General features: G+C 39.9%; 2 protein-coding genes across 5 annotated transcripts; both read left to right on the top strand.

Moving 5' to 3' along the window:
• Positions 1–2,206: 2,206 nt before the first annotated feature.
• LOC112430380 (serine/threonine-protein kinase Nek1-like) lies at positions 2,207–10,065 on the top strand. 3 transcript variants are annotated; one of them, XM_076880230.1, is made up of 12 exons: positions 2,207–2,426; positions 2,522–2,594; positions 2,641–2,759; positions 2,984–3,049; positions 3,372–3,431; positions 3,511–3,558; positions 4,049–4,129; positions 4,224–4,405; positions 4,493–4,612; positions 4,696–4,798; positions 9,706–9,854; positions 9,947–10,065. In XM_076880230.1, exons 1-11 carry the CDS (start codon positions 2,217–2,219, stop codon positions 9,757–9,759), a joined length of 1,116 nt encoding a protein of 371 aa, XP_076736345.1. In that variant the 5' UTR covers positions 2,207–2,216; the 3' UTR covers positions 9,760–9,854; positions 9,947–10,065. The 3 variants fall into 3 exon arrangements, with proteins under 3 accessions (XP_076736345.1, XP_076736343.1, XP_076736346.1); XM_076880228.1 differs by lacking the exons at positions 9,706–9,854; positions 9,947–10,065 and having other exon boundaries at positions 4,696–4,973; XM_076880231.1 differs by lacking the exons at positions 2,984–3,049; positions 9,706–9,854; positions 9,947–10,065 and having other exon boundaries at positions 4,696–4,973.
• A 96-nt stretch (positions 10,066–10,161) lies between these two features.
• LOC112430443 (serine/threonine-protein kinase Nek1) lies at positions 10,162–12,227 on the top strand. 2 transcript variants are annotated; one of them, XM_076880235.1, is made up of 7 exons: positions 10,162–10,302; positions 10,424–10,745; positions 10,863–10,960; positions 11,064–11,147; positions 11,244–11,311; positions 11,732–12,009; positions 12,092–12,227. In XM_076880235.1, exons 2-6 carry the CDS (start codon positions 10,703–10,705, stop codon positions 11,961–11,963), a joined length of 525 nt encoding a protein of 174 aa, XP_076736350.1. In that variant the 5' UTR covers positions 10,162–10,302; positions 10,424–10,702; the 3' UTR covers positions 11,964–12,009; positions 12,092–12,227. The 2 variants fall into 2 exon arrangements, with proteins under 2 accessions (XP_076736350.1, XP_076736349.1); XM_076880234.1 differs by having other exon boundaries at positions 10,162–10,745.
• The last annotated feature ends 176 nt before the right edge of the window (positions 12,228–12,403 follow it).

Below are 12,403 nucleotides of genomic sequence, written 5' to 3'. Positions count from 1 at the left end.
TTGGATCAACTCAGATGATGATGAGAGTCAGGAGATCCTGAGTGAGGGACTCTCGGGATTGGGCAAGACAAGTCAACAAGCTCCAGAGGTGGTTGCAGGGGATTCAACCCAGTGTTCCCTGGTAGGAGAGGACTACCCAGACAGAGACACAGACTTGGACAGTTTGGTAGCAGAACCTGACTTGGACCTCCCGTCTGTGTTAGACACACTTTCAGAAACTGCACTCACTCACTCACATCCATCAGACACAGATCGTGATGCACACACCAAGCCCCTATCAGTAGTCCCTGTGCATGTCGCCGACACGCAGATGCCTCCAACGGATGTATGTCATGATGTGGGTCCACAAGGACAGCCACGGGCAGGCCCGGACAATGTTGTCATGACGCGAGCCGGCCGAGTTAGTAAAAGAGTTAATCGACTCATTGAGTCCATGGTTCAAAAGCCTTTTGGCTTTAAGCGTTTGGCAAATTCAGTTAGCAGAAGGTCTCAGTCTCTTCTTACGCTGTTTTAAGTAAACCCAGGTGTCTAGAGATCTTTCTGTATTTTGATTCTAGGGGACAGTATCATTATGGCACAATTAGATACATAGTGTGTTTTTAAGGTATTGATGTGTGTGGATGGCTGGGAATGTGTGTGGTGTAAATGGCATCACACTGATCTAAGAAAGGCTGAGGCCTGATCACCCTCATGCTCTTTCTGAACCTATCTGGTAGGTGGCTTATACAGCTGATACTAGAGCTTATAGCTCGGAGGTTTAAACCCGTGCCCAGGAGCCATAAATTCTGTAGATTTGTCCCTGTGTTCCAATTAGATTGTTCACCTGACTGTTCTGGATTTTGGTGAAATCTAGGAGGGGAGGATGTAACGGGTGTATTAAAAAATAATTTATATTTCACCAAAGATCCATCCTGCAGTGTTATCTCGCTTTGTCAGTATTGGTTATGTATATGTGTTTATTTATATATGTTTATTTTCTGTATTTATATTTTGGGAGCTTTTATTTTATTTGTGTGACCTTTGACTTCCCATGAAGTCACTTCCTGTAGCTGCGCGCTATTTTCCTCAGTCGCCTAGAGGCCCCGCTGAGGAGAGGTGAGCGTACGCTAGTGTTCTCAGTTACAGAGCAAATAAACACAGTTAAAGTAACTAAAAGTAATTCAAACACTGCTCGTTCCCTTTGTGCATTTTGTCTCATAGTTCTGTTAGATGTTTTAGTGTGAATTATTGTTTCTCTGTCGAGTACAGCACTTTATTGTAACATGCTAGTTAGCATGTCTCAGATGAGAGCATAGGAGCATGCACGTGGCTTCTCATGTGGTCCGCTATCCTTCTCTCTCCCTTGAAGGTGTTCATGCAGAAGTCCAGTAAAGTGAAGTTGCTGTACTGTTTTGTTTTTATTTTAAACAGGTATGTGAGCTCCCTCTTTTATTTTTGTGTCATGTGAACTGGTTATATCTTCTGTTTGTTTGTGATTCATGTTCACTGTTTCAACTTACTGTAAATATGTAAAATTGCCACTGGTAAATGAAGTCTCCCTAAAGTATAATTTTGTTGATGAGGTAATTGTCACTATATGTTCACGATGCAGTGCATTTTTGTTTGTTATATATGAATATAAATACATTTTAGCAGTATTATTTGGTAATTGGATTTGTTGTAATGTTGCACCTCAGTCGCCTAGAGGCCCCGCTGAGGAGAGGTGTTCATGCAGAAGTCCAGTAAAGTGAAGTTGCTGTACTGTTTTGTTTTTATTTTAAACAGTTCTGGGAGAATAAATCCACCCAGCTGGCAAAGTGAGAGCTGACTCCTCTGGTCATTCGCACAACACAACGCAGAGAACTAACGGCAATAAGAGTTTAAGGCCAGACCGGCTACACTCGCCTCTCATTTTCCTTGCCTTTCCTTCCTGCTGCAGTGATATTTGGGCCCTAGGGTGTGTTCTGTATGAAATGTGCACTCTTAAGCATGCAGTAAGTATTCTGTGTGAGCTGTTTAATTATTATTATACAGTATTTTAAGGTGTTTTATGCAGCATTTACTGTTCTCTCACATACTAATTTTGATCTCTTCCCTGTATATTCTATATGTATAACTGTAGTTAGATAATACACTGAAATTAATTTCCAGTATATTAATTCCTAATTAAATCTGTAATACAGTACAGTCCCCACATTAAGAATCCCTATGTAGTTCAATTGTCTTCAGTAATTTCTATGCAGTGGTTTGAGGCTGGCAACATGAAGAACTTGGTTCTTAAGATAATTCGCGGGTCGTACCCTCCTGTGTCTTGTCACTACTCCCAAGAACTGCGATCCCTCCTTGCACAGCTGTTTAAACGCGACCCTCGAGAGCGACCCTCAGTCAACAGCATACTGGACAAACCTTTCCTCTCCTGCAGGATTGAGAAGTTTCTCACACCACAGGTAGACTCTGCAGCTGATTGTTAATTCTTTGGGGTTTTTTTTTTTTTTTTTTTTGCAAAAAGTAGCTTGCTCATTAAATTTCTTACTCATTTCAGATCATTGCTCAGGAATTTCGCCATACTTTTCTTCACAAGCAGCCTAAATCAGGTGTGGCACAGGTGCCATCAGGTGAGCAAACTCGTCATGAAGAAGACTACATATCTCATAATATCAGCCTCAGCCCAGAAGATTACAAAACCAGCCGCCAAATACGGGGTGCCTTTAACTGTGAGGAAGGTCCCAGATGGAGCCAGAAAGCCTGCAGACAAGAAACCAGCTGGAAAACACAAACCGGTTAGTAGGCTGTTATTGTTGATGACAAGCTGGTATGACCGATCTTTAGTCATGATGTTTGTTTTGTTTTGGGTTTTTTTTTTTTTTGGGGGGGGGGGTTGCCTTCTTATATGCTGTATTTGTTGTCAATGCTTCTTCCATTTGTGTGTATGTGTGAGTAAGTGTGTATTGGTACATCATGTTATGTTGGCTACCTCTGAAGCCCAGTGTCATATGTTGCTCAGGCCCTTCTCCCAGCAACCCCCCAGAGAAGAGTGAGTCAAGTGGAAGAAAAGAGGAAAAAACACGAGGTACACTGAGAGCGCCATATTATATTCTCTAATAGGCTCCCTTTTTTTTTTTTTTTCTCGCCATTCACTGACACGTGAAGGTCCCTTCTTATTAGCATTTTCAATTTTGCTCCCTCTCATTGCGCTTGCTCCCCATCTTCACCTGTTGTCCGCTCCCGGCCCATTTGGAGTGCTCTGCCTGATATAGCTTTCTCTTTTAACCAAACTTTTCCTCCTCGCCCACCTGACCTCTGACAGAGCAGTCCTGCTGGCTCTTTCCCTTGAGGCGGGTTTCTTTAAGATGTCTATTTTGGGGTTTGAATGGTTTTGTCTCATTCTATAGGATGGCATCAGAAAGAAGAGGATGGAGATGATCGAGAAAGAAAGGAAACAGAGAGAGCAGGTGAGCATACTGTTTAGTTTCTACATCTCCATGCAAAAAGTTTTTATACCTTTCGAACTAAAGTCTTTCTTTCTTTCAGATGTTCATGTTGAAAGCGGAGCAGATGAAGAGGTATGAAAAGGAAAAGGTGGGTGATTAACTGAGCTTGGTTGTGTGGTTTTTATTTATTTTTTATTTCATTAGTGAAGGAAAGGGGATCCTTTTTAGGACAAAGTTTAAAAAAAAGTATTAAATATAAATTTTAATCAAGTAAAATTCTTACAAAAAGTATTAATTTATTTCAGTTTCACTCTATATTCGTCCCATGGCCTAGAACACAGTTTGAGAACACTGAATGTATAGAAATTTATGGCTATGGCCACCATGACCCTAACTTTTTGTGTACTATAGTTTTAAGCTTCCTAAATGTTGGCAACATTTTTATATGAAGGAAATGATAAACTAACACATGAGTTGTCAAAGCACAGCCTGCAGGTCAGTGGCAGCAGTAGAGGGGGGATTTAGTCTGGATATTTTCTTTATCTTCTGCTAGGTGATTGATCTGAGCTCCACAGTGCATTTGTAGTTCACACACTCTGTACAGCTAAACCTAAATCTGAACCTTTGATCTCTTACAGATCAATCGAATAAACCAAGCGAGAGAACAAGGCTGGAAGCATGTCTTGAGTTCTAGTGGAGGTAGCAGCCCAGAGAGAAAGGTAATGTATATATTTTTTTGTTTTTGTCATATAAAGAGTTATGTCAGGATGCCCTCAGCGAGGGTTGCGACATTGTTTTGTTCTCCATACTCAGTGTTTTGTAGGAGGTGGAAAGAGAGGTGCACATGTTGCTGCTGTTCAGGGTTCTACTCTAGCTCCTCTCCCTGGTAAAAGCTCTTATGAACACTACCATGCAATCCTCGACCAAATGGCTAGACCGACGCCTAAAGATGTCAGCAGGGAGAGCTCCTCAGCTGGACCTTGCAGTCCCATTCGGTAAGGTTATTTTATTTATTTATTTTTGGCTGTTTATGTGTGTTAAGTAGTATTTGTAATGACATTGCCTGTTTATGTACTGACTAGTGTACCAGCTGCTGCAGGCACAGTGCTTCCTAACGGCCCTGCTCGACGACTAGACCCTGACGTAATCAAGAGAGAACTCCACAGGCTGCAGCATGTTTCCAAACAAGCCCATATTAGCAGGTCAGCCAGTCACATAGCTGTGTTGTTGTTCTCAACGGTGTAAAAGTTGAGTACGAATATTTATTACTGTGTTCTTTTCACAGGCAGCGCGGTCAAATGGCAGTTGGGCGAGCCTTTCAAGTTGAGGAGTTTTTGCAGCGGAGGAGGGAAGCTATGCTCAACAAAGCCCGTGCTGAAGGACAGCTGGTACATATTATAACTACTAATAAGTATATAGCCCCCATCATGAAAATACTGCATGATAACCTGTTACTATACTGGTGAAATTTATATGAACAGAAATAAAAACTGATATTGATATTTAGTAAGAAACGTTTTCAATCTAACAGCTTAATTAAGATCTATTTCTGGTCTCAAGATTGAATCAATTATAGACCTGTGTAAAATACATTTGAAAGTTATATTTTATTGTACTTTTAATTAGGCCTTTGGATGGTCTAAAAATTACCACTGACCTTCATTTTGATCGGCCGTCAGTTTTTCTGCAGGAGCTCGTGTAAAATAAATACCCCTTATGAGGTCCTAGAGCCAAAAATCGACCACGCCATAAAAAGTGCTATAAAAAGATTATACATTAATATTTTTTTCCACTTTAAATTAGCCAATCTTTTAGACCTACTTCTCCTTGAAATATTCATATAAAGTTTTAATTATATTTCGCGGATTTTAACCCTTTATATCCCGGTTTTGTCACATGAGCGCACGGCTTTTTTTGGCGAAAAAAACGAAAAAATGAAATATTTTCCATAAAATACATTTGAAATAGAGCTGGGCGATATAAGATTTTTTCATATCACGATATGTTTTTTTCATTTCAGGCGATAACGATATCTATCACGATATAAGCCAAATAACTATATTTGTAAGATTTAAATGTGCCGTTGCTCACAAGTAAAATGTGAAATAATCAGCAGCTTGTTTTTATTTAAATATTTATTTCCCATAATAAGTTCAACAGGGTAGATGTACTTAAGGAACATGAGACTTTTTCAGATAAATAAAGGCAAATATTGCAAACTACACAAAAGGCAGCCGCTAAAGCGTTTAAGTTTCAAAATAGAACAAACGAAACAGACTAAACTGTCAATTCCACTCAGAAACAAAATATTAATTCTAAAAATAAATCTTAGTTTGTTTTACAGAAGAACAGACAAAACTGACTAACTTTTGTCAATATCAAATAAACTGAGAACTAAAAGGAAATTCTCAATCTCTCCTTGTTGTATAGCTTAGCTTTTCAAACAGTTTTAACAGTTACTTTAGTCTGACAAAAGCCGAATGACGGAATTAGTGCTTCCAGTCAGAGACTGAGGCTACGTCCACACGTACACGGGTATTTTTGAAAACGGAGATTTTCCGTTTTCGTTTTAAAAAATAATCCCGTCCACACATAAAGGGAGAAATGAAGGAAAATGCTGCTATGAACATGCCAAAGCAGCAGGTGGCGCTAAATTCCTAACCGTGCAGAAATGTTGGCCAATCAGAAGTCTAGAAGCCTCGGTGGGAAAAAGTAAACAAAGCTGGGGCATAGAAGCAGAACCGAGTCGTATGTGTGGAGGGACAGTAACTGTGTGTATATGTAAGCATTAAAACACTGCAGAGAGTAGAATTAACAGTATTGTAGAAATTCATTTCACCGAAACAATAACGCACAGTGTGACGTCAAAAAATGCGCACATCTTTGACGATGCGTTTTCTCCGTTTTTTCTAGTCCACACGTAAATGCAAAAACGGAGTTTTTAAAAATCTTCGTTTTCAGTGACCAAAAACGCCGTTTACGTGTGGACGAAAGGTGCAAACGCATAGAAAAATCTACGTTTTCAAAAATACCCGGGTACGTGTGCACGTAGCGCATGCACCAGTTTATTGTATTTCCAGACTTGCTTTCGGCACAATTTACAGTGCACGCTACTCTGTTTTTTGTCAGACTTGAAATAGCCGAAATACCTTCACACTACGGAACTTCTATGGCTCTTCCGTTCGACAATCTCTCCGGCATTGGAACCATCATCTGTTTTCTCTTCGGTCACGCTCGGTTGATTTTTCTGGTCTGCACACTCATTTCCTCCATTACCCAGGCAGTACGGTGGCTGGCTGCTTCCCAAACAAATACACATGTGCGGCTTGGCACTTGTGCTGTACGTAACAAGTCACGTGACGTGACGCTGCGGCTGTGATTGGTTCGGCTCTGCGCTACTTAATTTGGATTGGCTGTTCTTTTTTTTTAAATTTTTTTTTTTAAAGAGGACAAGAGCGGTGAGGTCTATCGCGATAGTTGAATTTTTCTATCGGGAAAAAGTTATATCGCGATACATATCGTTATCGTTCTATCGCCCAGCTCTAATTTGAAAGTTATATTTTATTGTACTTTTAATTAGGCCTTTGGATGTTCTAAGAATTACTACTGCACTTCATTTTGATCGGCCGTTAGTTTTTCTGCAGGAGCTCGTGTAAAATAAATACCCCTTATGAGGTCCTAGAGCCAAAAATCGACCACGCCATAAAAAGTGCTATAAAAAGATTATACATTAATATTTTTTTCCACTTTAAATTAGCCAATCTTTTAGACCTACTTCTCCTTGAAATATTCATATAAAGTTTTAATTATATTTCGCGGATTTTAACCCTTTATATCCCGGTTTTGTCACATGAGCGCACGGCCTTTTTTGGCGGAAAAAATGAAATATTTTCCATAAAATACATTTGAAAGTTATATTTTATTGTACTTTTAATTAGGCCTTTGGATGGTCTAAAAATTACCACTGACCTTCATTTTGATCGGCCGTCAGTTTTTCTGCAGGAGCTCGTGTAAAATAAATACCCCTTATGAGGTCCTAGAGCCAAAAATCGACCACGCCATAAAAAGTGCTATAAAAAGATTATACATTAATATTTTTTTCCACTTTAAATTAGCCAATCTTTTAGACCTACTTCTCCTTGAAATATTCATATAAAGTTTTAATTATATTTCGCGGATTTTAACCCTTTATATCCCGGTTTTGTCACATGAGCGCACGGCCTTTTTTGGCGGAAAAAATGAAATATTTTCCATAAAATACATTTGAAAGTTATATTTTATTGTACTTTTAATTAGGCCTTTGGATGGTCTAAAAATTACCACTGACCTTCATTTTGATCGGCCGTCAGTTTTTCTGCAGGAGCTCGTGTAAAATAAATACCCCTTATGAGGTCCTAGAGCCAAAAATCGACCACGCCATAAAAAGTGCTATAAAAAGATTATACATTAATATTTTTTTCCACTTTAAATTAGCCAATCTTTTAGACCTACTTCTCCTTGAAATATTCATATAAAGTTTTAATTATATTTCGCAGATTTTAACCCTTTATATCCCGGTTTTGTCACATGAGCGCACAGCTTTTTTAGTGGAAAAAAACAAAAAAATGAAATATTTTCCATAAAATACATTTGAAAGTTATATTTTATTGTAATTATAATTAGGCCTTTGGATGGTCCAAAGATACTATTTTTTGGCAGAAGCACACTAAATGTCATATAGTGCCATATCAGGTTTTTCATGTTTTCCTTACACTAAATGCTTATTACCTCGTTTTTTTATAAAATAAAATAAAAAAAGATGTCTAAATAACAATACAAAGATCACTTTGAACCAGAAAAACATTTATTTTACAAGGATGAACATGAACATTTAAGTTGCTGGTAATCGGGAAAGTTGTGCGTCTGCCGGCGGCTCTCCGTGGCTCCACCGCCCGCTGCGAGTAGCTCAGCGGTGGGATAGTGGTTGGGTCCCGGTGTCCCCCAGCACGACACGAAACAAATATATAATTTTCCTGTTGTAGCCTTCACACCAAGTGTACCGACACTAATTTTTCACTCTGTTTGTTATTCGTGACACAAAGATACTACTTTGCTTGCGCATAATCAAAATTTAGTGGATCTAATTTGGCATGGCAGGTCACACAGCACGATAAAAATAATAATAATGGATTGGATTTATATAGCGCTTTTCAAGGCACCCAAAGCGCTTTACAATGCCACTATTCATTCACTCTCGCATTCACACACTGGTGGAGGCAAGCTACGGTTGTAGCCACAGCTGCCGCAAGCTCTGCGTTACCCTCAGTCAACGTGGTATTGCCAGGTTTGTAGTTGGTTAAGTGCTGAACTCCCTGCCATACCTGTCGTGACTTTTTGGTGCTGAAGTGGTCTTCGATCCTTCTCTTGTACGCTGCCTTGGCCTCTCTGATGCCTCTTTTCAACTCAGATCTGGCTGCACTGTACTGCATACCATCAATGTGCACTGCGTTTGGATGGGAGTTCTGCTGGTTGCTTATTGTCTTGTGCAGCTCCTCCATGGCAGAGTTAGGTATTAGGAGGATAGTGTGTTACTAAATTTAGCGAAGCTCTGTGGTTTAGATACATAATACAAAAATACTAGATGAAGTAACTAAAAAATAAATACATTTTAACTAAATTAATCGCCAAACGTTACACGTTCTCCATGCTTCTCAGTTGGTTTGCGGTTGCTATGGAAAATGTCCACAGCAACGGTGTCATTGGGGGCGGAGACTGGTAAGCGTCATCCACAATAAAAGATGATGGACAGTCGTGTCCACCAATTAATGTTCGGTCTTGGTACATCTGACCAATGAAAACGTACAAAAAATGTAGCCGTAGTTAGATAGAGAGTGCGAGGACAGTATCAAGTACCCAAACCTGTATGAGAAAGGCAGTGAGAAAAGACTAATGGTAAGGCACACAGAAACGTATACGGCTACACAGTGAGCCGGTGATATTATATCAGTTAGAGTTTTGTACATTCACATGGTAAATATTTTATGAAGCTCCCATCTTCTTCTAGCTTCTAAGTAACGGGAACGCTAGCTGTTTTGCTACCAGCTGTGTTGTGTCTTGCATCTCAGCATCACAGTCCGTCTCTTTCTCTCTGCCAGCGGTCCACAATGGAGCTAACATTACATTTCCAGGACGATGCACAATTGTCATTATTAAGACTACCAAATGTTGCCTTTTATAAAGCTTCTGTCACGGAACCCTCGATTAAAGCCTAGTTACACCGAGCAATAGCATTAGCATGTTCTTGATGTCTTTGTAGATCCAGCATGTGGAGCCAGTCATTCCAATAACATGGACAAGTACGAAAAGGTGAAGAAAATTGGGGAAGGTTCATTTGGAAAGGCTATCCTGGTCAAATCCAAAGATCATGGACACCAATATGTCATCAAGGAGATTGGCATATCTGGAGTAAGCTTCTGTGCATATTTTTTACACAAGCTTGGCATGTTCTTTTCAGCGTGCGTTTCATCTCGTTACCCTCCTCTTCATTACTTTGACAGATGTCCAGCAAAGAGAGGCAGGAATCTCGGAAGGAAGTTGCTGTTCTTGCCAACATGAGTCATCCAAACATCGTCCAGTATAAGGAGTTTCATGTTTTTGTTATTCCATGTTTGAGGTTATTATGTTTTGGTTTTGATTTGCATCAGGGATTGTTTTCTTGTTCTCTTGTTGTGTTTATGATGATGGTTATGATGTTTATTATTTGAGGTTCATGTTTAAGGATTTGTTCTCGGTTGTATCTCACGTTTAGTTTAGTTCAGGTTCCATGTGTCATTCTGTCTGTCTCTCAGTGTCAGGTCTGCGTCTTGGTGTGGTGTTCTCATTTCCTGTTCTATTGTGAAGGTCTGGGTCTCATGTAAGTGTGTTCGGTTTTACCTTTGTCTCATCTTGTTGATTATTTCCAGCTGTGTCCACCACCTGTGTGTAATTCCCCTGTGATTCTCTGTGTATTTAAGTCATGTCTTCCGTCATTGTAGTTGCTGGTCTGTCTGTGTATTCCACCCTGCCTCATCTGTGTATCTACCATGTCTCACCCGTGTGTTCTCCCTGCTGTCCATCATCATTCTCCTCTGCTCATTCTCATTCAGGTTTGTGCTTTGTAGTGTTAGTTGTTTCCCAGTATAGTTTAGTTCTCCGTGTTGCCGTTTGCCTCTCCTTTTGTGTTCAATAAATCACCTTTTACACCTTCACGACTGCCTGCGTGTGGATCATCCTTTTCCTCCTCCACACGGCTCCTCTCACTCGCCGTGACAAACATGAGTCATCCAAACATCGTCCAGTATAAGGAATCTTTTGAAGGTATTAATGCCATTCAAATAGCTCATCTGTTTATGTGAAGAAAATATGATCAAATGTGCACTGTGTGATAACTACATACTATAAGTTTTTTTTATTTTATTTGTATGTTTTTCCCAGAGGGTGGCTGCCTGTATATTGTGATGGACTACTGCGAGGGTGGAGACCTATTCAAAAAGATCAACTCTCAGAAAGGGGTACTGTTCTCAGAAGCGCAAGTAAGCCAGCAACTACTCGAGGCAGTCACTGTGCAAACAGTATACAGATATTTGGTTAAACTGATCACAATACATATGGTTTACTGTAGTCTCCCTTTTTGAGATCCTAGATTGGTTTGTGCAGATCTGCCTAGCGCTCAAGCATGTACACGATCGAAAAATTCTCCACAGAGACATAAAATCACAGGTATTGTTTCATAAATCACAAGACTCCCTTTAAGTGATAAGTTGTTTGTTTGCATGTATTGGATTATTTACATGTATTCTCATAATGCTTGTGTAGAACATCTTTTTGACAAAAGATGGAACAGTTCAGCTTGGAGACTTTGGAATTGCAAGGGTGCTGAACAGGTATGCACACTGTTGTCTAATTAGCCCTGCAGTTTTTCATTAAGAATAGATTCCAGGCTAAAAGTTGAAGAACACTTTGAATTTCTGGTAATAAGACATTCTGTTTTACTATATTTAAAAAATATTATAGTTTATTTTGTTGAAGTTTGTTATTTGTACACTTTTTAACTGTTCTTACACAGAAATATCTTTTGGTTAAATCAAATATGTCTGATCTTATAATGTATTACGTGTTTTATGTATTTATACATTATATTCTGAGGTTCTTAGGTGCATTTATTATTGATGTTGATTTTTTCCCTTTTTTACAGCTGTTTTTGCTTTGATTTATGTCATTGTTTGTATTTTTGCACATTAGACAGTGCTTATTTGAAATATTGAAGCTTTAATATTAAAATGTGCTATTTTTCTGTTTTTCAGCACTGTAGAACTGGCAAGAACATGCATAGGAACACCATTGTCACGGTCCCCGTGTCTCTCTGGTTGGCCCACGCTGGCTACAGGTTTTGTTGTTGTTAGTTTTGGTTTTTTGTCTCTCCTCCTCCTCTCTGCCTGGGTGGAACTCATTACGGGCTCTCACTCTTGGCCCACGCACCCGTGTGATGGTGTCCACCTGCGGCTGATCTGGCTGATGTCCCCAGCTGCTATTTAAGGCAGTGGCACAGAGCAGCTCACCGCTGGAACGTTGAACCACCTGAGTTCGTGCTCGCGGCATATTCAAAGAAGAATCGCTTACATGTGTTTTATGTTGTGGAACTAACCTTGACCTTCTGTCTGTAGATTCTGGACCGAATCACCGGACCTGTCCAAGTGGGGCAGTGTGTGGAGTGTTGGAGCGAGTGCGGCTGAAGAGGAGTGCGTGTGTGCGGAGGAGTGGTGGCGGTAACTGAGTGGAAGAGGAAGCGTGTGTGTGGATTCCCCCCCCCCCCCTCCCAACTCACTGTACATATATTTTGCACTAAGGTGATCCCTATTGTAAATAAATCCCCTTTTTGTTTCCTTGAAAGAACTGTCTGCGCGTGAGTCCGTTCAGTAGCCATGACAACCATATTACCTGTCACCAGAGATCTGTGAAAATAAACCATACAATAA

Source organism: Maylandia zebra, linkage group LG23 (genome assembly GCF_041146795.1).
Source record: "Maylandia zebra isolate NMK-2024a linkage group LG23, Mzebra_GT3a, whole genome shotgun sequence".
Lineage (NCBI taxonomy): Eukaryota > Metazoa > Chordata > Actinopteri > Cichliformes > Cichlidae > Maylandia > Maylandia zebra.
Note: the sequence above shows the minus strand (reverse complement) of the source record. Positions and strands in the feature narration are given on the sequence as shown.

Coding starts and splice junctions, on each gene's coding strand:
- LOC112430443 (XM_076880235.1), top strand. CDS start 10,703: ATGAGTCATCCAAACATCGTCCAGTATAAGGAATCTTTTGAAG. Junction 10,961..11,063: donor TACTGTTCTCAGAAGCGCAA/GTAAGCCAGCAA, acceptor TCCCTTTTTGAG/ATCCTAGATTGGTTTGTGCA. Junction 11,148..11,243: donor ACAGAGACATAAAATCACAG/GTATTGTTTCAT, acceptor ATGCTTGTGTAG/AACATCTTTTTGACAAAAGA.
- LOC112430380 (XM_076880228.1), top strand. CDS start 2,217: ATGCAGTGGTTTGAGGCTGGCAACATGAAGAACTTGGTTCTTAAGATA. Junction 2,427..2,521: donor AGAAGTTTCTCACACCACAG/GTAGACTCTGCA, acceptor TACTCATTTCAG/ATCATTGCTCAGGAATTTCG. Junction 2,760..2,983: donor CAGCTGGAAAACACAAACCG/GTTAGTAGGCTG, acceptor TATGTTGCTCAG/GCCCTTCTCCCAGCAACCCC.